The following is a 24,611-nucleotide window of genomic DNA, read 5'->3' as shown; positions in this document are numbered from 1 at the left end:
GCCTCGTTCTTCTCATCCGCCCTGAAAGCCGATTTAAGGATAAATGACTTAAGGCTTTTGTAGCTCAGCGTCAGCGCGAAGAGGACTCGTTAGCGTGACAGAAATCACTTAAGTCTAAATTCACTAGCGTAAGCGTTCAAACAGAACTAAAATGCGTTAGTGCAAAGCATCCATCCATTCATGGCCTCAGAATGCATTCGCTTCAAATTAAGCTCTTTGCATAAAGTAGTACCTCGTTTCTGAGGCACGGGGGTATAAATAATTTGATCGTCTATGAGAACTTGGTAGAAAACTTTACATGTAAAGGATTCGGTGTCTTATTTGACCAGTGAAATCAAACGCTTCTCACTTCATAATCTCCAGAAGTCATGCCATGAGGAATTAAAGGACTTTGGTCAAGCCTTCCTGTTAAATCGAGCTTTCCTTCAATTCAGAGTACGCTTTGCAGAAACGTGCTTTTTTTTTTTTTTTTCAACTGCAAGAGAACTAAGCGTGGTCTGTGTGCAGTGACATGGAATTTTATATTCAAAAAGAGCATTATAAATTTTGATCTCAAGGAAGTGATGCTCTAATATGTGAAGTCCCAGCTTGTATTTCTGCGTACTTTCTCATTTATTCTAAATAGTAGCAGGAAGTCTAAGTGGTTTTTTAAAGATCTGTCTAGGTGTGAAAGCCATTGTAATGTGTTTGTTGGAAGCGTAGCATGAAAGGCTACCGTTAACCACATTACCATGCATAGAAATGCTGAAGATATGAAACTTCAGGCTAGAAAAGAGGGAGCTCAAGAAGAATCACTGCCCTCCATTATCTAGAAAATAGTTTCAGAGAAAGGTGGAGGTGCGGCCTTCCACCTTTCTGTGGAGGTGGAGGGAGCACAGTGACAATGACAAGGGGCTATGAGACTAAGCTGCCTCCGGGAGAATCCTGCCTGCAGAGGAGAAGGCTTTGAGGAGACTCCATTGTAGCCTTTCAGTATTTAAATGGAGCTTAGAAAAAAGATGGAAGCTGACTTTTTACACAATCTGGTAGTGACAAAGGGGACAAAGGGGAATGATTTTAAACTAAAAGTGGGTACATTATCTTAAATGTTAGGAGGAAATTCTCCACTGAGAGTGTGGTGACACATGGACAAAGATTGTCCAGAGAAATTGTGGATGTCCCATCCCTGATGGCATTCAGGACCAGGTTGGATGGTAGGCTGCCTGAACCTGGTAGGCATGGTAGAACCAGATGATCTTTATGGTCCCTTCTACCCCAAGCCATTCTGTGGATGTAAGAAAAATGTTCTTCCCGCCTAGAGCAGTTAATTATGAATAGGTTGCTTGGGGGAAGTGGTGGGATCTCTCTTAAAAGACTTGGCCCTTTGGGGCCCTGGGTAATCTAATCTAAGGCTCTACTGACGTGCGGAATCAAACTCTATGAACCAAAGTTAGGTTATAAAGCAGGTATGGTTTATTCAGCCGGCCAAGTGCAAGGGGATCACTCCACCAAACTTGCACATCAGAAAGCAAAAGCGTTACAAACTTGTAAGCCAAGCCCATACGTATTCAGTAGAATTCTTGGAAGTCATATACATATTCGTTATCCTTCTGGGAATTTGTTTACATACTGCCCCTCCCCTGGTGCACACGTTGTCCATAGTAGGGGTCTCCTTCTGGTGGTCGTGGGGATGAAGTCAGAAGTCTTCCTCATGAAGGCTTGACGTCTTCCTCAGTCTGACCTTCTTACGGTGCATTCAAACCGGTCAAAGCCATTCATTTTGTATTGTTCCTTTCTTTGTGTTTGCACAGCTGACCATGAAACATTGAGATGTTGTTCTCCTTCCCTAGTTTTCAAAGCTAGCTTATTTAACCCCTGTATGTTCAAACCTTAGATCCCCCTGAGCTCCTGAGCTCACTGCTTTCAGCAGAAGGTGAGGCAAGTGATCTCCAGAGGTTCTTGCCAGCCTAGGCATTTCTGTTCCATGATTTACTTTCCCAAGATGATGCAGTTTGCCACAGAGTTGAAACAGGCCCTGGTTTACATGACATCTTCCCCAGCTGTAACAAATAATGCTAATGATTATGAGAACTACTTAGGAATTAACAACTTGACTCAACTTGAATGTGTAGCCACTAAATACCTGTTGTCAGTGTGTTGTATATAGTGAGTGTACAGTACTGAAAAAGCCCTGTTTTCTGAAAATCGGGGTTGTCAGCTTGAAACTGTTTTAGAACACCTTAATTTTTGACTGACGAGCAGAGTCAAGTTCAATCCTTTAATGAGAATAAAAATCACAGTCATCTCATCTCATGTTTTTTTGTTTGTTTGTTTTAAACTCTTAGTCTCAGCCAGAGATTTCTCAGTTCTTCGATACCAACTTATATATTAATATTCTGGAGAAATGCGTGCATCAGTGACAGAATTTTAGAAGAGTGTTTGAACCATGAATATGTCATCCCAGGTTTGACCTTGAGGGTCACAGATACACCTTTTTGACAGGTGCAGTGTCACTGAGTTGAGCAGACATGCTGAACTAGTGCTGCAACTGAAAGAAGTGTGTTACTTTTCTGTTCTTATCTCTTTCATTTCTGCGTTTGTGTGGTTCCATGGCAAGTGAATTTGGGAAATGCAGCTAAATCAAAGATTGTGAAAAACATTGTGAGATTGGCATTGGTTCACTGCAGTGAAAACAAGTGCTCTGCATAAACTGGTGTATGTAAAGCTTTTAGATTTCATACTGCGTGTCAGGTGAGGTGTGCTAGTGTTTGTCTCTTAGCTCTGGAGCATGTGTCTGTTAATTCCCTGTGAGGTGGGACTGCACATGGAGTAAGACATGGTATTCAAATGGTCCTATGGGGAGCACTCTGTGCTCAGTGGTGCAGGATGTTCTTGCCTGTGTTGTGTGGATTCCAGCACACTGTATAGACCACTCCTTAGCAATACTGGTACTGTTAACACAGTCCACCCTAATGAAGTCAAACTTAACTTTTTATGTTCATTTATCCAACGTATTCATTTTTTTTTTTGGTCCAAATAGGGCTTATTGTTATATCTTCTGCAGCTACAGCCCTTCTGTATTTGAGCTTAGTTAAAAGCAATTGCTTAGCCCTGGAGCTGACATGTTTGTACTTCTCTAGAAGTAGCTTAGCTTACCTCATTTAGGCAACATAGTGTGAAAAGGCCATTAAATATTTGCAGTAAAAGATTATTGAACTTAGTGTTTATGAAAATCAGAAAATATCATCTACAGGATTTTCTAAAAATAATAATAATAAAAAATTTAAGTACTATGCCCAAATATTTATCTTTAGAGTCGTTGTTTAGTGGTTTTGATTTAAGTAATACATTATTGTCCAGGATCAGACTTCGGGTTACACAGATCTGATTAATGGCAAAACTTTATATATTTCTTAAAGTGTTAATCTTGCACGTTGAAAGACTATTTGGTAGCAATCAGATGACTGAAGTAATAATTCTGTTCCACACTGGAGTATGTTGGTTTGCAAACACACTGTTTATGCTTTCTGTAATCAAAAACTTTATTAGTAGTTAGACTAGTAAAGAAACATTTTAGAACCCAGGGATTGCAAAGCAAGTTTATACTTTCTTTCTGAAATGAACACTTGCAGTAATGGATCTGTATGCTATTCCGTGTTTGATGTTTTTTACTAAGACTTGGAGGTGCATGAGGGAATTTTCTGAATGGGAGATGTTAGTGCTTAGTAGCAAGCAGATGACAGATTAAATAAAGCCTTTTGTGTGTAAGACTGGTATGAAAAGCAATATGTAAGCTCAGGGTCAAACTAAAATATAGTGTAGAAAGATGTAACATTAGCTTAACCTGTCACTATTCTTCAGATGAGTTCTGTCTACTGTTTGTGAAATGTATTCCCAGGTGATACCAGTTCTGAAAGGGCAACTAATTTGCTTAAAATAAAACTTGTGAATGACCACCTGATGATTGTAGCAGCATGTGAGCCCACAGGCAGGAAAGTCACCCTTTGAGGTTGTGCCACTGTGTTGAAAGCAATGTCTGCAGCATCATCGTTTGGCTGCTGTTTTGATTATAAGGGTTCTTTTTGAGCTCTGTCTCGGGATGACTCGCTTCACCATTCAGTATTTTTTTTTTTATTTCCTTTTTTTTTTTTTTTTTTTTGCCTTACTCTCTGTGGTTCTGATGCAGAGCCACAGGCAGAAATTGAATGGCATTAGAGACTTCTGTCCAGCTCTCTCCTCAGAGGTGCCACCTTCTGGTGGCCAAGGTGGATCAGCAGTGTGTGAGGTAACTGCAGAATATCACTTAGTCTCCTAAGGGAAGCTGGCATTAACTTGTCAGTTTTCCTAACCATGCTGAACAGTACTTTTTCATAGAATCATAGAATGGCCTGGGTTGAAAAGGACCACAATGCTCATCGAGTTTCAATGCCCCTGCTATGTGCAGGGTCACCAACCACCAGACCAGGCTGCCCAGAGCCACATCCAGCCTGGCCTTGAATGCCTCCAGGGATGGGGCATCCACAACCTCCTTGGATGTTTTTGCCTGCCTAGCAGCTGTTTCACAGTCCATCAGTGTATCTGGTAAAAGAAGAGCAAGAATTTCTAGAAGATGCAGATGTTACTGTGAATGGCAAAATAGACATCCAGCTAATTTTAATCTGAGACAGAACTTCCAAGGTACTATTACATAAGTATTTTCTCTGTCTCGAGGTATAAGGTGAAACCGAAACAACCAATATGGTGTTGCTTAAAAATGTAGCCTTATTAACATCTGTGGTAGCACACATCTATGGAAGGAAATGAGTTACAGTCAAGAAGGAACTGCAGCATGCTAGCTACTGTGGAGTTCATTGCTATGTTGAATATTTGCATTTAACTTTTTCAATTTTAGATTAATTTAATCAGTCATCTAAGCTCCTCTGTACCAAAAGACAAAAACTAAGCGCCTGTGGAAGGTAATTCATTCTCCTTCTTACGTATTGATTGGTTGCAAAGGAACCCTTGCTTTTTAATAGCTAGCTTCTAAGCATCTGAAGTTGGCTTTGGGAGATGTTAAGGGGAAACTTAGATCATTTCAAGATTATCTTCTATTTTCTGTGTACTTGTAGGATAGTTCATGTAAGAATTCGCTGAAGAGAACTATCTCTCCATGTTCTAACAACCTCTTCCAGTTAACATCTGAATCATCATCATTACGTTGTATTGTTTTACCAGGGGGGGTGGCTTACATGAAAAGTCTTGCTGAGACAATGAAATTGTTGCAATACAAAGAGCATTATTTCATTCAGCAGATAAATTTCACGCTGTCTGAGTTAGGCTGTATGTGTTGCACCACTCTCAGAAGCTGAGAATTGTAGACAATTCTATTTCTGCTACCATTTGTTAACCTCCCCATTATATTTATGGTGGGAAGTGTAAGCCTTATCTTTTTCTTTTAGGTTGACAATTGCATTTTTCGCGCTGTCTGGTCTGGATATGTTGGATTCCTTAGATGTGGTGAACAAAGATGATATAATAGAATGGATTTATTCCCTTCAGGTCCTTCCCACAGAAGACAGTGAGTGAGTTTTTAGTTTTTATTTATTTATAATAACTTCTTTACTTTTGCTTTTCACCTGCGTAAATAGTTTATGACTTTAAAAAAGAAAAAGCAACAAAAAAACAAAAGCTTGGCCTTCGTAATTTTAAATACCAATATCTAGCAATTCTTAGAAACAGATGACACCCTCTTAAGAAGTAAAGGTAGAAGTGTTCAGTTTTAACTTCTTTACGTATTTAAGGTGAAGCTATGAAATGAATTATTATAAATTATCATTATTATAAAATAATAATGAAGCTGTAAGCATCTCAGAGAAATGTTTTACCTTTTCCTCAAAGAAATGCACTTTGAATAAGCTGTATGGATCTAGTAATGGTTATATTGACTTCCCCCAGTTGTAGCCGTGCCAGAAGCAATGAGCACAGGTATGCTATTTGGAACAGCTGTTGGAAAAAGGGAGGTATAAGATTGAGCAAAAAGGATAAGTACCGTTCCAGTTTTGAAATGAAAATCTATTCTCTAGATCTGTGATTTTAATTTACCTGATGTTTTGAGTAGTAATGCTGCTGGTGTGTCCCAGCTGTTCCCAAACTGGAAGGTGCACAGCAGCTCCAAGCTGGGGAGGAGGCTCAGGGGAAGCGGCCCTCTACTTCAATAGAAGTTGAGAGAGAGGGTATTTTTGCATTTTTTCAGTAGCAGTGCAGGTGAGTGGCTAATAGCAGTAGAGGAAGTGGAAGGGAGGGAGCTGTGAGTGTGACACTGCTGTTTTATGATGTGAGGTACTGGCATATTCGGTACTGAACTGGGGATCATTCCAAGCTGGTCTTGGAGCAGAGATAATTCCAGGTGCTCTTCTATGAAAGAGAAGAATTTTTATGAAGTGAGCACGTGGAAGTCAAGGTTGCTTACAGATATTTACAGTCACAAAGAGATTCTCTTTCTTTTTGTGGCAACTCACAAACTACGAGATCCACCCTGGACATTAGCTCTAACAGATTCTTTTCTTGTGTTGTATTCTGAGACAAATTACAGAAAATTGAGGCTTTGGACCACGCAATTGTTCCCATGTGAGAAGGTTCCCGTCCTGTAGTGTTAGAATTTTTTTTTCCCAAGGTGAACATGCTTTATTTGTAGGAATTGAACGCTTTCTGTTGTGTCCCAGTCTTCAGGACTGTATTATGACAGAACAGTGAAGCTTCAAGAAAAGAGATTAGAATAGTTAATTTTTTTTTTATTTATCTTTGATAGTACATCATAATTCGCATAAAGTTTGAAGTTTTTTTCCTACCTAGCCAATATCTGGGATAGTCCCATTGTCAGAAGTCTTCTAGGAAGGTCAGTATGACTCCCAGAGACAAACACAGAGTTTAAAAAGCCAGGACAGATATGTTGTTGTTGTTGTTGTTTTGCCCTAGCATTTAACAAAATATGACATTAGAGGGCTGTAGCTTTGGGAAAGATGCCACTGGCACATCATTCCATGCTTTTAAATAAGTCCCTTTTTCTTCTACAAAAGACCAAACTTCCCTCCAGTCCTCTATCTATCAATTTATAAGAAATCTAATCTTAGGCTTTCTTGTTTTTGCTGATTACCATGCCCTGTGTGGTCACTTCACCTCTAAAGTTTCCACATTATTCCATTTCTGTGTTACCTGATGGATAAATATGTTATGTAAGATGTAAGTAATATTGACAGCAACAAATCGGATACTGGATGACCAAATATTCAGAATGGGAATGTATATTCTCTTGTAACGTGTACCTTCAGTAACATGTACTGATTTTAGTATTTGTTATTGGGTATCTTCCCAGCAGTAGAGCCCTGATTCCTTCTTTTGGCCTGTTTGAAAAAAAAGAAAGAAACAAACAAAAAAAAACAATAGCTAAACTTGGTAGGCTGCAGCACCAAAGCTTGTGGTTTCAAAGTTTTTGTCCATCTCTAGTAATGACATCTAAGCTTGTTGCATCCTCTCCAAGTAACAAACAAACAAAAGTCTGCTTTTAAAGAGATACTCCATTGCAGTTTCTTTGACATGCACGCCAATACGTCCCTCTTTCTGGGAAAATCTGATCCTTAAACATTTTAATTATAACATTGTTCAGTTATATCATTTATGGAGTTACAAGCTCCAGTAATCTTAAGATTATTGGCAAAATATCTGCCTGCTGATGGGAAACAGTGAATAAATTCCTTCTTTGCTTTCCTTAATATGCACAGCTTTTTCTTCACCTATTAATTGTCTCTGCCTCAATCTGCCTGTCCTTTTGTCTAAAAGGAGGACATAACGGAGTGGTTGAGTGGATGTTTAGGAATATTACAAAACTTGGTAGAAAATTCAGAATTTGGCTTATAAGAAGACTTAGTTAAAATCCTACCATGTACCATGACATTTTTTAGTGTATTTTTATTTATTGGTATGTGATATGCCTGATGGCAGAGGAAAGCTTCAGTTAATGCATTCTTAGCCTTTAAAATCTTTATATGAAACTAAAGCTCATTAATGCAAAATGGTAAGATCTTGCTCTTGCTCACTAAGAAAGCAAATGCATTCTTTGTGACGCTAACTGAAATGTACTACAGAAAGCTAAAGTTCTGTCAGGATAAGCTATGTTCTTCTGCGGCTTTACTGTAGAAATGGTTCCTGTGGCTCTTGTGAAACAAGAGATGGGTCCAAGTGATGTCCTTCAAGTACTGTAACTAATTTCAGCTTAGTTGTTTTAGAAACTGACCCAGTACCAGTTAGAAGAAGGGAGTGGTGTGTGATCTTAACTGATCCTCACACAGAAACTTACTGTTACTACATGATTGCTTGAACTTATTGCTGTCTTCTCTAACTATCAAAATAGGTTGACTTTGTAGATTCTGGTGATTTTGCTGTTCCTTCACAGGTAGCAAATGTTCTGCTTAGGTGCATGGCTAATCCACGTGTTTGTTTTGTTTGTGTGTTCACTGCATTCACATTAAGACTTCACTGTTTTCTTTTAGAAAGAAGTTGAAATCTTGAAAGTGCTTTTTTTTTCTTTCTTTTTTTTTTTCCTTTTCAAGGTGGATGGGGAAGGGTCTCTTACAAGCCGTATCAGGAATTATGGACTAAGATGTACTTTTTGAAGTGAAATTTTATAAGGATTGACAAAAGGCTTCTTTAAGCTCGTCAGATTTTTGTTCTGTCAGAGTTTATTGTCTTTCTCTCAAAGCAGGACCTGCACAGAATTTAAAATTTCAAAGTTCTTCTCAACATGAGAAGTTCTAACCTGCTATCTTGCATATTTGAAATACGTATTTAAAGTCCATGCAATAGTTCTGAGAGACTGCGAATCCAGAGCTCTGGACTCAAATGGACTAATTTTAAACAGGCAGTGGAGACAATTCTTTGGTCATTCTCATCTACTGTCCTACCATGTAACAACACAGGCATTTGTTTGACTCTGCCTGGATGGTTATTTACCATGTGGTAGCATCAAAAAAGGCATGCATTTATTTGTGTAATAAAACAGTTGGCCAGGAGTGCTAATGCCAGCCCAGCAATGGAGAAGGAATAAGACTGCACACTTTGCTGTACTGAGAGACTGCACCCTAAGGAGTGCTGAAATACCTTTCATTTGCTGCATCAAACCTTCAACACCCATGAAAACTGTTACACTGCACCAGGGAGATAAACCTTTCTTAGTTGTAATTTTATAAACCTTCCTTTAGTTGTAATTTTTTATTCTTTTTGTGTGTATCAATAATGAAAAAATTGGAGAAAATGTCACTAAAAATTTCTGAGATCATCATTACATGTAAGCTTTCAGGTCAGAGAATCACAGAATCAGAGAATGGCTTGGGTTGGAAGCGACCTCAAGGATCATCAGGTTCCAACCCCCCTGCTGCAGGCAGGGCCACCAACCTCCATATCTAATACTAGATCATGTTTCTTGAGCAAAAATAGAAATTTTCTTCCAAAATGATGCATTTTACTTGCTATATTTGAAGCAGATATCTGGATGTATCATGGACTGCCGTTGTTGGAGATGCAGCTTTGCATTTTGTGGCACATTCCAGTACTTTATAAAAATAATTATTTTTTGATCCAATTATATAAGAATTGATTATGTTTACCTTTATCTGGGTATGCTGACGGTCTTGGACTATCTAAAGCTGTAATTTCTTGGTTTGTATTTTAAGATTTTAAAGGTATCTAAGATGGATAATGTGAATGGGAAGAGCTAATAGTAAAATGTGCTACTCTTTTCACCTAAGGCTGGTCACAGGAGATAAATAACAAAAGTGTCCTTTCAGTAAAAAGAAAGCTCCTAGCTCTTAGAATAAGTCACCTCTGGTTATCACTTGGAGCTCTGATGTCATAAGGATTTTCTGGCCTACATATACTTAAGTGGTGTGGCTTTCTTCAAGACAGAATCTCAGCTGCTTAGGTAAATGTGGAGTCTTTTGTTTTGAGAAAATGGTTAAATTTATTTATTTGTGTTGTCACATATGAAACCTTTTTCCACGTGGGTTTTTTTTGCTTAGCTTGTAACACATGCATTGACTGATGTAAAGTTTATTAAGCTGTTTATCTGTGGCTATTTCAAAAAGTAAAGAAGTATGCTTAACTCTGAAAGTGAACATCAGGTGGTACCATTTCTTAACTGCAGTTAGGCTCAATACTTTACCTGATGGTTGGAAGCTTGAACTGATGGATCCAGCAAGTTTTTACAAGCCACATAAATTATGATTCATTTTTATTAATTAGAGTATGTTTCTTTTATAATTCCGTTTCTGTTACTGACTGGCTATTTGCAGCTCAAGAAAGTAACACTAATCAAATTCTAACCTATTTCATGACATCCGAAATGCAAGTAGTTCTTATTAAAGTTGTAAAACCAACTTTGCAGAGAGTGAGTTGTTGTGCTGAAAATGAAAGACAGCTTTTTTTCCATAATTTCCCTTCAGTTTCCATTAGGTTCAGAACTTGTGTGTGCAACAGGAAGCTAAAAAAACTGAGACGTGAGGTCAGTGTGGCAGTTATCTTGTTAGAAATGATCTGTGTTCACTTTCTGTTCAGGAGTTCCTTTTATCAGCTCAGTACTGCATTGTTTTTTTTTTTTAGTTCAAGGATTGCAACTATAAATTAAGCATTCATTTGTAGTCTTGAAGCTCTGAGAATAATCTGTTGTGTCCACATTCGGGTCAATATATATATATATATTATTATTATTATTATTTGGAAGAGGAGATATAATTTCACTTTTGAGATTACGCAGTAGTAAGGGCAGTGGGAAGTCAAACTACTGTGTTTCTCCTAGGAGCCAGTGTGTAAAGCCTGGAATTGGAGACCAAAAGCAATTGGTCAAACAAAATTTTATATCACTGACAGCTGTACAGTTTAAAATCCAGCATTTGAGTAGTGGTTTTCAGTTGGTAACAGTTTGGTGGTGCAGTAGAAGTTTCAAAACACTGCAAAGAAGCTGAACAGCTGAAGGGAATAATGGCTTCCGATTTCCTTCAAGTAGTTCATTTTTGGTTATGTCTTGTAACTATCTCTAACTGTCCTGTAAAAAGCCAGTCAGGGTAACTCACCAACAGCAACTGTCCCTATGTTTCATATTGCCATTCTACCTTTGGAATGTATTACCATTCATGATAAGGGTCAACTTTTCCAGGCTGTGTTCTTCCATGTAGCAACCAGAACCTGAGTTCCATTTGACTGCAAAGCTGTCCTAATTGTAGTATTGACTTTCTTTGCAGCAGGCCAGACTAGTTACATGTCAGCAGGTCTTCTGGATTAAGGTTTTCCATATTTGTGCTATTTCAAAGTATATTTTATAGTTTAGTTAAGCATATTTGACACAGGTTAGATTTTACTGAAAAGGGGACATGTGAATGACAGTTTTTCCCACCATGTTGCCTAGGAAGTCTCTTACTTAAGAAATAGGAATTCTAGTTGTCCCCTTCCAGAGTTATTCATGTCACTCTGAAAGTAATGCTTCCTATTTATTTCTATGGAAAATACAGCAGATGAAAAGAACACTGACTGATAGAGCACATTCTCAACTACTAAACACTATTTTTCAATGTAGTCACCACCACTAGCTATGTGTTTTTAACGGTGATGGACAAGGGCCTGGATGCTATGCTTATGAAAACGTGCACCAGCAGAGTTCACCCACTGTTGCCATCTGTGCTGCTGAAATGCACCGCTCACTACCTCACCACGCTGACAAACACTGCTTGGTCTCCACAGATATTCAGCAAGTGCTTGTGAGTGTCAGTGCATGAGCCTTTTTTCCCCATGGAGGAATTCATTTAGATATCTTTGCTTTATATGTGCTTCCATGTGAGATGGCTTTTGGTAATGCTGCTCCTTTGCTGCTGCCTGTCACAGCAACAAAATGTAACAGAGTATTGGTAGGAAAGTTCAGCAACCAGTATCCACTTCTGAATCTGTGGGCCAACAGAAATAGAAGGCATTACTTTTGGAACAGCCATTGTAGAAGGGTGCAAATTTCCCTAATCTCCGTGAGGGTTTTGGATCCAAGGCTGAAGGAAAAAAAACAACAATGGAGAGAGAACTTAAGAATACTTGAGTACTGTGGGACTACAGCAGTCACTAGACTTCACCTCTGCTTTCAGATTCTGAGGAGTAAAGAAATAGAGTATTTGCTGTGCAGAAGCTGTACAGTAATTGGCTCTAAAAAGTATTCTTCACGCACTTCTGTGTACTACATGCCTAGGTATTCTTTAAAACATCACAACAGAATCACTAATTAGGGGTGTTTGGTATTGAAAATATTCTTGTGTTTTGAATGAGGGGGAGGAATGGCTCAATTTTTTTTTTTTTTTTAATTGCTGTTCAGCTTGTTTTAACTGTATCACTCAAACAGTAAAATCAGTGCTAGCTTCAAACAGCAGATAGTGTGTTTGTCCTTCTACTTGGGAACAGAGGGTACAGACAGTCAGGAAATCACAGAAGGAAAGATTCTACTAATGGGACATTCTGACAGGGACGTAGTCTTTGACTCATGGGAGACTGGAGGAAAATTCTCTGCTGATGTGAACATCTTATCTCCACCGAACTGGGGAAAAAAAAAGAAAAATCTGTTGTTCTGTTATGACAGTAGAATAGATTTAGCTTTGGGATTGGTTGTTTTGTGTGTGTGTGTGTGTGTGTGTTTGGTTGGTTTGCTGTTTCCTGTTTGTTATTGTTTGTACTAATCAGAATGATAATAGACTGAAGTTGGGAACATTCTGTAGGACACATGCAAATTCTAATAGTACTGTGAATGATGTTGCACTCAACAGATCTTGATTTTTAATAGAGAATTATGGTTAATAGTGAATGTTTCAGCAAAGCAAACAGGTTGAATCTTTATTTTTTATCTTTTCCAGAATCAAACTTGAATCGCTGTGGATTCAGAGGCTCTTCATATTTAGGGATGCCATTCAATCCCTCCAAGGTCAGTTACATTTGTTTGGAGAGGTGCTTTATCAATTAGGCTGTAAGTTATCTTGTGTCTTTCTTATAACAATAACTGAAGAATTGTGCAATATTTAGAAAGTAGGGGTTTAACTGCTGTTAATGCATTGAAACATTTGCAATGCTTTTAAGAATCATGCAGTACTACTAAAATGGTGATGCCTGTATTTCAGAAGCAGTGAAGAAACTAATGTAAAAAGTTGTGGTTTGGTCAGAAAAGCAGAGGATGCTTTTCTTTGGCTCGAGAAGTTTTCCTATGCATTACAGATCAGAAAAGCAGAAAATGCAGTAAGCATAAGAAAGCATTCTCTGCTTTTCTGGCCTGTAGTGGGTAGGAAAACTTCCCTAGATATCATCTATCAGGTAAAGAAGGGCTGAAAAAGTCAACATTAAATGACGCAGGATGTGCTGTTCTTCAGTCTTCTTCCTATGATTATGCATGGTATTTAATTGCCCCTGGTATCCTTTCAAACATAAGGAAGGTTCTGCTCATCCAAGCTTGTCAGTGACTCTAAGGGAAGGGTCCTGTGTTGCCCATGGAAGTGAAGTTCAAGCATGTTAAGTCTGTATACAAAACGAAAGCGCCCTTGCTGCAGGGAAGAAAAGAGGCGAGCAGAGGCTGCTAACAGTAATACAGGAGGTCTGATCTGGTTGGAAGAGGGTTGTATGTGCCATTGTGCAGGAAAGACTTGAAAGAACTGGGCTATTTTTTAGTGTGCTTGAGAATGAAGAATCAAACTTCTCTAAAGAGTACATGAAAAACCTGAAAGAGCACTGAATCATAAATATTTTATTTTACTGCTATTTAAGATAGTCCCATTTAAATTCCTGCTGAATTTATCCTGCAGCATCAAAATGAGAGCAAAGGTAGATGTACTCGTATACTTATGACTGTTGTTGATTGTAACAATGCTTGAATTGGCTTAAGTGTGAGGTGTGTTCTGGCCCCGTTTTTACTCACTCTTAGCAGCATAACTTTATGGTTCTGATGGTACTTTATGGTAGCTTGTAGGAGTGTTCATCTGCTCTATCCCACCAATTGCTTATAACTCTTCTTTTTGCATTGTAAGTCTATCAGATACATATAGCAGCAATTTCCACAAGTTGTGCTCTCTAACAAGGGAAAAATAATTGTGAAGAGAGTTTTTACATCTCAACACCAGATAATACAGCAGCATGTGACAGGCAAAGTTATGCCTCTTGACTTGCTTTGATATTTATTTTTACACTACAGATGGTGTCTGCAGTGAGTTCTATAGAAAAATGAATTAATCCTCTGTTTTAATTGGAATTAATCTCAGTAGCAATCCTACAATACACTGAGTTGAAGGATAGGAAGCAAAACTGCTTACAACCTAAATATTGTAGGATTTGTACTGATAGTTGAAGTTTAAAGAGAAAATAGTAGTCAGTCATTGCAGTATATTTGTATATTAAAAAATGACTGATTTAGTCAAAAGAAAACCAGTTGTTTTTTTAATCATTCACCTAATTAAATCCATACAGCCACAGAGTATCCCAAGTCAGGATATTGATCCTCAGAAGGTTCACTGAGTCCAACTGCTGCCTTCACCCACAGTTCAAACCCTATATCTGAGAGCATTGTCCAGATGCTTCTTGAACTCCAGCAGCTTGGGGCCATGGCCATGACCTTCAGGAGCCTGTTTCAACCTCTGGTGAAGAACCTTTTTCTCACAGTCATCATGGCCCTCCCCTGAAGGAGCTCCATGCCCTTTCCTTGGGCCTTGCTGCTTCCACTGGAGAGCAGAGCTCAGCACTGTCCCTTCACTCCCTTTGAGTGCTGCAGCCACCATGAGACCTCCCCTCAGCTCCTCTGCTCTGGGCTGAATGAATCAAAGGACATCAGCCACTCTTCATGTATCTTCCCCTTTAGACTCTTCTCCATTCTCATAGCCTTTCACAAACACTCCTTAATAGTTTTGTCTCCTTATATTGTGGTGCCCAAATCCGCATGCAGTGCTCAATGTGAGGCCACCGTGCCAGCAGAGAGCAGAGTGGAACAGTCTTTTCTCTTGCCCACTGGCGGTGCTAGGCCTGATGCACCCCAGAGTGTAGTTGGACATTTTGGCTCCCAAGGCACACTTCCTTCTCAGACTCAGCTTGCTGTCAACCAGAACACCCAGATTCCCTTCTGCAAGGCTGCTTTCTAGTCTCTTGTTATCCAGACTGTACATATAGCCAAGGTTATCCTGTCCCAGGAGCAGAGTTCACACTTGCTTTTGTTAAACTGCACGTGGCTGGTGATTGCCCAGCGCTCTAATTTGTCAAGATCTCTCTGCAAGTCCTCTGCAAGGCCCTCAAAAAGAGTCAGCAGCTTCTCCCATTTTAGTGTCATCCACAAACTGACTTAGTAGATTTTCAAGTCCTGTATCCCATGTCATTGGTGAAAACATTTAAAAGAACTGGCACTAGAATGGAGCCCTGTGGAACCCCACTGGTAACTAGCTGCCAGCCTGATATAAGCACATTTACCCCCACTATAGCCTGTTTGGGCCTGATCTGCCAGCCAGTTGTTAACCCATCACTTTATGATTTTGTCTGTCTGTATGCTGGGTGTTTTGTCCAGAATGATACCATTTTATGTTGCTGTGCTTTTACTGTGGTACAGCAGCATTACAAAATGAATGAAGACATAACTTTCCCAGACTGAGATCATAAAAATGCTCAGTCACTTTTTGTCAAAGATTTGAGTCAATGTCGTGCAGTGTAGTACGTGAACCAGTGCATGTGTTTTGTAACCCTTTTCAAGTCCTCCCTGGCGCCTAAAGCTGGATGGGTGAGTTCTGCATATAATTCTGACATCTTGTACAGCTTTCTTAAGACAAAAATCCAGAAATGCCAAGTCATTATCCACGAGTGACTAGTATTTTTTTAATATTTTAATTTAATGCTCAGTAATGCTAACTTCCAGGAGAACGTGCATGCCTCAGACTTAAATATCCTCCTTTCAGGAAAAGAGAGGCTGTCCTTACCTCATAATGTGTTTACCAGTCTACACAGGGAGCAAAGGAATGGAATCATGTAACCTGTGCAAATCAGTTACAAGTTTGTTCATTACCTCTAGAAAAACATTTCCAGATAGCTGTGCTTTCTATTAAAGCATTGGGATGTCTACTGATAATACCTTGTTATTGCATCTACGTTAAAGGAAGCAGATTTGGTTGACATGTTGGCATACAAGGGTTTAAAGGATTTTCAGTACTGCTGGCCGAAAGCGTTCTGAAATGACTCAGAGAATAAACAAGTTGAGTGACATTCAGTTATGTTTAAGGCCTTGTCATTTTTCTTTATTCATTATTTTAAATGCTGGTCAGCATTTTGGACTTGCATTGGCAGTTTATTACATGCCACTGTAGTGGTTTCATTTTTGAACTCTGGGAAACTGCCGTACTGGAGGTAGCCAAATCTCTCTTGGAACTATGAACCTTAAAAGATAACATAAAAGAATGACAACATACATTAGATTCTCTCAACTTCACTAAATGTTTTCAGGATGGCTCTTCTTGTTGTTTTGTTTTGTTTTTTTCCTTTCTGTTTTCAGCTGTTATTCTGTTAGTGTTTCATGGTGGTGTCTCTGCAACTCTCTGCTTTGGTAAGAAAAAATAAAATAAAAACTTGACCGAGTCACAGCACAGTCTTAAAAATGCTTGGCAAAATCAACTCAGAAAGCCACTTTTTAAGAGGGACACTTTTATCTCTGCATTTAAACGTGAATCATTTAGAGTTAGATTTAGAGACTGGGTTCTGTGCTCTCTCAGCTTTGATGTTACTGAAGTTAAAGGAACTTGAAAATGGGGGCTAGCAGTTTCCTTACAGTTTCAGATGGGTCCAGATCTTTTCAAACTGTTCAGATGTTACATGTTAGTTTTAGGAGCCAGATTGAAAGCCAGTACCTGTATATGCTTCCACTTGGAGAAAAAAACAAAAAAGATCTGTTTTGTCTTCTTGACAGTCTTGCATTTCTCCAGGCTGAAATGATCCATGTTTGTAACACTGATGCCAAGTGTGGAAAAAATCTTCTTGAAAAGTCAGACTGCCCCTGTAGAAACGTTTTGTAGCACTTCTTACACTTTCCAGAAAGATATTGCCTGTGTTTTCACAGCAGAGAATGAGTCTTAAAAACTACTGGTGACCATGCTAAGTTTCAGTAGCTGTTCTGATCAGCGTGCTGTGGAACTTTATCACGTCAGTGAACCACATCTGAATGTTTGAAAGCTTTGCATCACCTTGCATCTTTAAGTGTTAATTGTAGGGGAGTCTTTGTATTGCGGAGGCCATGATGGTAAGTCATATAGAGCAGGACTGTTTTTCTCCACTCTAAGAGCCAAGTTAGCGTTTCCAATGTGTCCTAAAAACTGCAGTTATCACAAAACCTGAGCAGCATAGACAACCTGGTTGTGCTTCTGTTGCTGTCTTCTCACAGTATGTCTGCACAAACATCTTAGATCAGCAGAGAACTTCCTAACTATGCTTCAGTATGCTTGCTCCACAGGAGTAATACACACTAACTGAACTCCTTTAGAATGAAAGTTGACTTGCAAACACATCCCAAATGCACTTAGTACTGCAAGGAGCCATACTACAGCTGGCCTAAATTCTGCAGTGCACATGATGTATGCACTGCGACAGCAACACTGGCTGTGTTGCTGTTCGTTATTCTGTAATGTAGTTATAGCCTTAGTGGGCTATGTGTGTTTTTGCTGGTGCTGTTTTTTGAGAAGTAACTGCTATTGTTCTTAAAATAACTTCATTTTGTTTCTCTTTGTCCTTGGCTTATGAAGCTCACAGTTTCCTGTGGTGACAGCAGTGTTCCTTTTGTGCAGAGAATGGTAGCTTGCTTAGTTGCTGCTGTTGCTATTGCATTGGTTTATAGCGTCTACAAAGCCGAAACAGTTCCATTTCTATAGAACTAGTTTTCATTTGTAGATCTTAAGAAGTTCTTCTTATCGTATCTCAAGGTACCTGTTAAAAATCAATTGCTTTGACTATAGTGTCTTTCTTAAAGATAGGTCAGGCTTTTACAAAAGGTCTGACTGACTTTATTCTTCATAGCAAAGACAGTTTAGTAGCACATCCTCCCATCCATGGAAATTTTAGAGTTGCCAGCAGTCATCTCATGAAACCTTTGAGACATGCTGTAGTCTTTTCTTTAGAGGAGCCGTTGCAGTCCTACTTTGTGATACCAAATTGTCACAGGGCTGGTTTCTTCAACTCCTTTGAATTCTCAATTTTTACCTCTCTAAATGGAAAAAAAAAAAAAAAAAGTACTGTTTTATTGGAAAGTGGGAAGTTGGTTGGTTGGTTGGTTTTACTTCTTCTCTTGTAATTTCCAGTTCTTCTGATTGATGTCCTATCAAAGGCATCTTTTATTTTGACTCAGTTGTGTCTGTTTCATTAGTGTGTGAAGTGTGCATTGGTATGTATAGGTACAAAACCAAATGTGATGAGTAGTATCACAATGAGCTTGAAATAATTACATGGATTCTAAAGATAAAGTGAATTTCAATACATTTAATAATTGAGTAATTGTGATTAGGGAACGGGTTGCATTAATTTTCTGGTGAATATCTATATTTGTTGTATATTTCACAATAATCTTATGTGGGGAACAAACGTTTGTTAGACTATCAAAAGCTCCTAAAATCCTACCATAATTATACATAGGAAACTCTGTCTTGGCTTTTGCCAGTATGCCTTTTAGTAATTCCTGTTCATGATTCTGATTCATCTGTTTTTTAATTCATATTTATTGTAATATTAGCTGCATTTATTGGGATTTTTGGCTGAAAGGCAAATGTACTCTTTTGGACTCTCTATCATTTCCATTGACTTTTATTAATTACATATTACAATAGTTACCAGTATCGCAATTTATTGTGTAAAGAGTTGAATTACTTGCCAGGAAATAATCCTATTCTGAAGGAGAACTATTATTTGTAAAGGTAGCTGTTTATCCTACTGGCATCTGTTTTTGAGAGCACTTCCCTGATTCTATATATAATGAGACTTGGAAATTATGCACCTCAACAATCTTTTCTGCCTTACATGCACATGAGTGTTTATGTGGATGCTTGAGGATAGAGGGAGGTGGCAGTACTAATGTAGGTATGAATTTCATGAAGTACAGCCAGAAGATACTACTATTTGCTTTATATGCATCACACAAGTACAGATTGTGCTCCTTACTAAAACTACCTCACTTGCAGATTTTTGCTAATGCTCTATTTGGAAAAACATTGTGCTACTGCTACACATTGAAATGTTTGCATGGAGAAGTATGTGGATGTAGAATTTGAACTTTGTGCAGATGCTGGAGTGATTGATCCAGTTCTGAGGAGAGAATGGTATAATTCAGTTTCAAGATCATAATGTATATACTATGTGTATGCTTAAAACACTTTTTCAACAGCGTCTTTTTACTGCAGTGAGTGAAACAAAGGACCCAATTATTTAAACATGTCTATAGGCCACCAAAGCTCTACAGCTTCTATGGAGCTGATGTGGATCTAGAAAAGTACAATAAAGAGAATTTGGTGAACAAGGAGTTTTCAGTTATTTTATGTAGATGTTATATGAAAAATTGCTACCTAAAGGACACTGTTGAAAACTACAGATGCCTTAAAAGATTTCCCAAATATCCCAACACATTCGTATTAGAAGTTTTTGGTAGAATTTTCCTAAGTGTTGTTGTAAAAAGTCAAGACAGAATATCTTCAGAGTAAACCGAGCTTGCTTGGTAAATATAGTCTTCCTGTGGAAATACTACTTCTAAAAGTAAAGGTGAACTGTTGCACAAATCTGTTGCTGTTCAATTACTCCCGATGTCAGCTCTGCTGTGGAGATGGACCAGCTGTACAAACATGTAAGCAGAGCAGTGGCGCTCAGTTAACATTGGTTTGCAAGCTCTGTACCCTACTTTGTTTGGAAGGTACAGAGGATCTTCTGCACATCCCCTACTCCATGTTATTCTGAGTAAGGAGAAATTAATTGTTCCTCTCGTTACAGTTTGACTTCAATTATACAGACGCTTCCAGCTTTGGGTTTTTGGGTTAGATACCTCCTTTGCTTAGAAGTACATTTATCAGCTGCTTTAAACTTGTATTGTGTCAGAGAAAGTTTGTATCACCCTGTATGCCTGGATTTTTGGAGCAGGTTTTTACAGTTGAAATAAGCCAATGCATCACAAACATTGGGCTCCTAACAATGCAGATCTTATGGAGAAGATATTCTGAAAGGAAGATTTGGGGTTCTTTTAGATTTAGAATGCTTAAATAGGTATGGTAGGCCAACTTGTTCTTTCTGGGTACAAAAGAGGGCAGAGCCAGACTCTTTCAGTGTTGTCCAGTGCCACGGTAAGAGGCAATAGTGACAAACTGAAAGAGGAGGTTCTTTCTGACCATCAGGAGGCATTTCTGTGCCGTGCAGGTGACAAAGCTCTGGCACAGTTTGCTCAGAGAGGCTGTGCAGCTTCCTCCTTGGAGATCTCCAAAAGCCAGCTAGGCATGTTCCTGGACACCCTGTTGTAGGTGTCCTTGCTTGAGCAGTGCTTGGATCAGATGCATACAGAGGTCCCTGCCAATGTCAGCCGTGCTGTGATTTTGTGACTCTGGGATGTGAGGGTCGTTAGAGAGTGATGGGAGCACTCGTACCTCAAGGGAGCAGTGGGCTCTGTTGAGACAAACTGTAATTTGAAAATTTGCTTGTTGTGGCTGCTCAGTATAGAAATGGCTTTTGTCATGTTTAAAAACCAAAAGAAATCATTGCAGAATGAACAAGCCTAAGTACCCCAAACCATCTTGTTGTGGTTTGTGTTGTCATGCAGTGTTGCAATCCCGGATGTGCTTACATCACTGGGAAAAATACAAACTGTAGCCCAGCTGTGTTATTGTTTTCTGTCCCTCATTTTGTGATTTATATTGTCATTTAACTTTCATTTAAGCTTCTCAATTGACTTTATTTGCTCTTTAAATACTTTGCTTAAGCTCTGATTATTGTTTTAAAGTAGCGATGAAAATAAGTGAGGTGCTAATCTGCTATTGCTTCAGATGACAGAGATTGATAGTAATCCTCTGCACTGCTTTCTTCTTGTAGATTAGATTCTAAAATCTGTGTGGAGAGGACCTCCAGAGGTTTGGCTCTTTAATAGTCAGTTTACCCAGCTGCAAGGAAGCTAACATCCAATGGTGTGCCAAGATGAACATTGATATAGTTTATATGCTTAACTACTGCATAAATATCAGCTTTTGCAAAGAGCTTTTCTGAACTTTCATACTGACCTGCTGACAAAGGTAGCAGAGCTGTTTAGTAGCTTGATTTGACTCAGAAAAGTTGAATGGAATGCCTTCAGTTTAAGCCTAATCAATGAAGAGAAAGTAACTGTTTACCTCTTTTTTTCTTTTTCTTTTTTTCTTTTTTTTTTTTTTTTTTGCTTTTTCAGTTGGATGCCTGACAAAAGATGTGTCAGTGCTTCAGCCTTTTATTTACTGTTTTTTTTTCCTTCTAGGGTTCAGATGTATCTCATCCCTATGATAGTGGGCACATAGCAATGACTTACACAGGTCTGTCCTGTCTGGTTATTCTTGGAGATGATTTAAGCCGCGTAAATAAAGATGCCTTACTGGCAGGACTGAGAGCTCTCCAGCTGGAGGATGGAAGGTAAAAGACATATTTTACGACTCTTTGGAAGGTTAATATAGAACCTCGGTGTAGAGTGAGGCATGAAAAACATGATTCTTGGAAAACTGCAATATTTTCTCTCCATTGTTAGGCATTTTGGTGAAAATCAGTAAGAACACCTGATAGGCTACAAGACCAAACGGTATTTTGTGTCTAGATTCGTTTTTCATACTTAGCTTTATGAGGCTTGCTTACAACTATGGATATTTATTATTGAAAAGTTAATTGATCTTAGGAATAGGGTATTTTATGCTGTGTCTTTCATGCAGGTGAGGTTTTCAGTATTCGTATTCTCTGTTCTTTTTCTTTTTTTGCAGTGACATGGAGCACTGTTAAGATGATCTTTGCTCTGTTTTGTGAACTGGTGAACTTGATTCGGTTTTCAGAGATTCAGGATAACAATATATAGGATGAATTAGCCTAAATCTTAGTTATAAATGGGAGTATAATATTACTAAATTTTATTTTGAGATACATCCTTTTTATATGCATTTTTTAAATAGAGCATATATGCTGCTTTATCTACGTCTGGTTGCTTTTATATTTTGAACAGTAGCAGGTGTTAATGCAGACTAAAATAGACAGATAATGAAAACTTCTGCTAGGAGACATGATCTGTTCCTGTTGAGAAATTTTACTGAATATCATTTTTGAAAGAATATTTAAGAAGTGCAGAATTATAGAAACGTTGTTTGTGATGTAACTGTTTTACTTCACAATGAAACCACTACTTCCAGAGCGGCTCTCATTTATTTACAGATACAGCTATATAGTTGTATGTGTACACACATCTCTATTTGTTGGTCTGCCATAGCCAGCAGTTTCTTCAAGCACATGGAGGTGCCTGTTCTATTGCTGTGAGCATTCCTGTCACAGATATTGGACCACTTCTGTTGTTGAAGTATGTCTAAAAGGCAGAGTGATGGATGAGGTGCTCCCAACATACTAGTGTCTTGAAGCAACTTGCTCGTCATCTTGCCTGATTACAGTATTTGTGACACATGCAGTTTTAATGTGCAGACTGATAACTCTTACATTTGATGCTGTTTTTCATTCTCCTTGCTAAAGAGGGTCAACTTGACCTCAGAAGAAAGAAGAGTTCTTTGCCTATCTCTGGCGTAGAAGTGTTGGGTAGGCGTCAACTTCTACTGTAATGCACACTTTGATATCTATGAAAAACACTGCTAGTTTTCCAAAGAGAAAGTATGTGAAAAGGCACTGGGTATATTGCCCAGATAGAACATCAAGTAGGCTGAGTGAAGGAAATAATTTTTCTGGATGTTAATCTACTGTAACTATTCTAGGGTCAGGTCTAGTGTCTTATCTTTTATTAATAAAAGGTTTGTAAGTATTACAAAGTACGCATTTAAATATATGTGTGTATTTGCTTTTCTACGTGGCCTTCGCTGAATGTGATTTGAAGTCTTTGGATAACATTCAGCACACATTACCAAAGTATGGGATGAAGTTATGCCACAACACTTGCACATCTTAAGAAGTGTCGTAGTTCCCCAGAACCACATCCAAATCTTTGCCATATCCAAAAAGCAACAGCACTCATCCCCATCTGAGCTACAGAGGAGATGGCCTGACACCACTGTGGTTAGTAGAGGAGAATGTATCTCCTAATATATTGGAGGCTTCTGTATGCAACAGGATGATAGACTACAGAATTGAATCCTGGGGCCAAAGGAGGAGTGTCTTAGTGGTCCTTCAAAGACTGTCTTCAGAGTCAGAAGTACCTTTAGTATTATTTTAAGAGATCTGACAGTGGACTCACGAAAATATGTTTTTGTTGTGCTGGCCTCTTGCTGTGGTTTAACTCTTAAAATATCTGAACTAGTTCTTTGAGCAAAACAGAAGCTTGGCATGTAGCAAATCACAGCACCCATCTTCCTTTTAGAATCTCAGGAAGCAGAGATTATGCAGTAGATTGTGTGGGGTAGTGTTAGGTGAAACAGAACTTTTTTCAGGGAAGGAAAGAACGTAGCCACAAGAAACTGAAAAGTGTACTGCTTTCAGTATTGTAGCTTTCAGTATTTCTGCTAGAAATGGTGATGGAGTTACACTTATATATGCAAGGAAATCTGATCCTGAAGTTAAGGTCAGAAAAGTCATGTAGGCTGTGAAGATTTCTAGAAAGGAAAAGAATTCTGCCAAGGAGAGTGTTAGGATAGAAACTTGCACATCAGTATGTGCTGTAATAGGTGAAAGAATGTTAAGTATTGACATCCTTGGTTAAATAGAGAGCAGTGTCACTGCTGGAAGTAGAGCTATGCAAGCCTCTAAATGTTAATTATTCTCTTCCTCTTGTTCTGCTTAGGTAAAAATCCATCTTCTGGGAAGAAAATCAGGTGTATTTTTTTATTATAGCTGTGTGTATGCTGTAAGCAGACGTAGGTAACTACGTCTGAAGGGAAAAACTATTCAATTCTGAAATGCTTTTTGTAATTTCTGATGTAAAAAGCTACACAGCTCTAATGAAACCTTTCTTTGCAGTTTCTGTGCAGTGCTAGAAGGAAGTGAGAATGATATGAGGTTTGTGTACTGCGCTTCCTGCATCTGCTACATGCTTGATAACTGGTCGGGCATGGATATGAAAAAAGCTATAGACTACATTAGAAGAAGTATGGTGAGTATTCTCAGAAGTGTTCTTTTGTACAGAATTTGGAAGTTATTACATCTGTTTCAGTAAGCTGCTAGAGGTGTGGTTTTGTTTTACTGTCTATGTCGTCACTGGCAAATAGATGGAGTAAGTGTAGTTTGCAGACTTTTTTCAAGCTCACACTGGCATACACGTGAAGTGCAGCTTATCTGGATGAAGAATAAGATGGCTGCTCAGACAAGGTAATCTTCATAAAAAGGTTTTGAATTCCTTAGGTTATGTTTTTCTAATTTATTCTCTTTAGTGGTACAGTGTCAAAACAGTGAGATACAGT

General features: G+C 38.6%; 1 protein-coding gene across 1 annotated transcript in view; it reads left to right on the top strand.

The window, feature by feature from the left end:
* Positions 1 to 24,611, top strand: part of PGGT1B (protein geranylgeranyltransferase type I subunit beta) — a 34,422-nt gene that overhangs the window by 454 nt on the left and 9,357 nt on the right. Inside the window, 4 exon segments of the mRNA XM_003643102.6 lie at positions 5,418 to 5,536; positions 12,888 to 12,955; positions 21,500 to 21,651; positions 24,172 to 24,304. Of these exon segments, the coding sequence (XP_003643150.1) occupies positions 5,418 to 5,536; positions 12,888 to 12,955; positions 21,500 to 21,651; positions 24,172 to 24,304 (472 nt within the window).

This window comes from Gallus gallus, chromosome Z (assembly GCF_016699485.2).
Source record: "Gallus gallus isolate bGalGal1 chromosome Z, bGalGal1.mat.broiler.GRCg7b, whole genome shotgun sequence".
Taxonomy (NCBI): Eukaryota; Metazoa; Chordata; class Aves; order Galliformes; family Phasianidae; genus Gallus; species Gallus gallus.
Note: the sequence above shows the minus strand (reverse complement) of the source record. Positions and strands in the feature narration are given on the sequence as shown.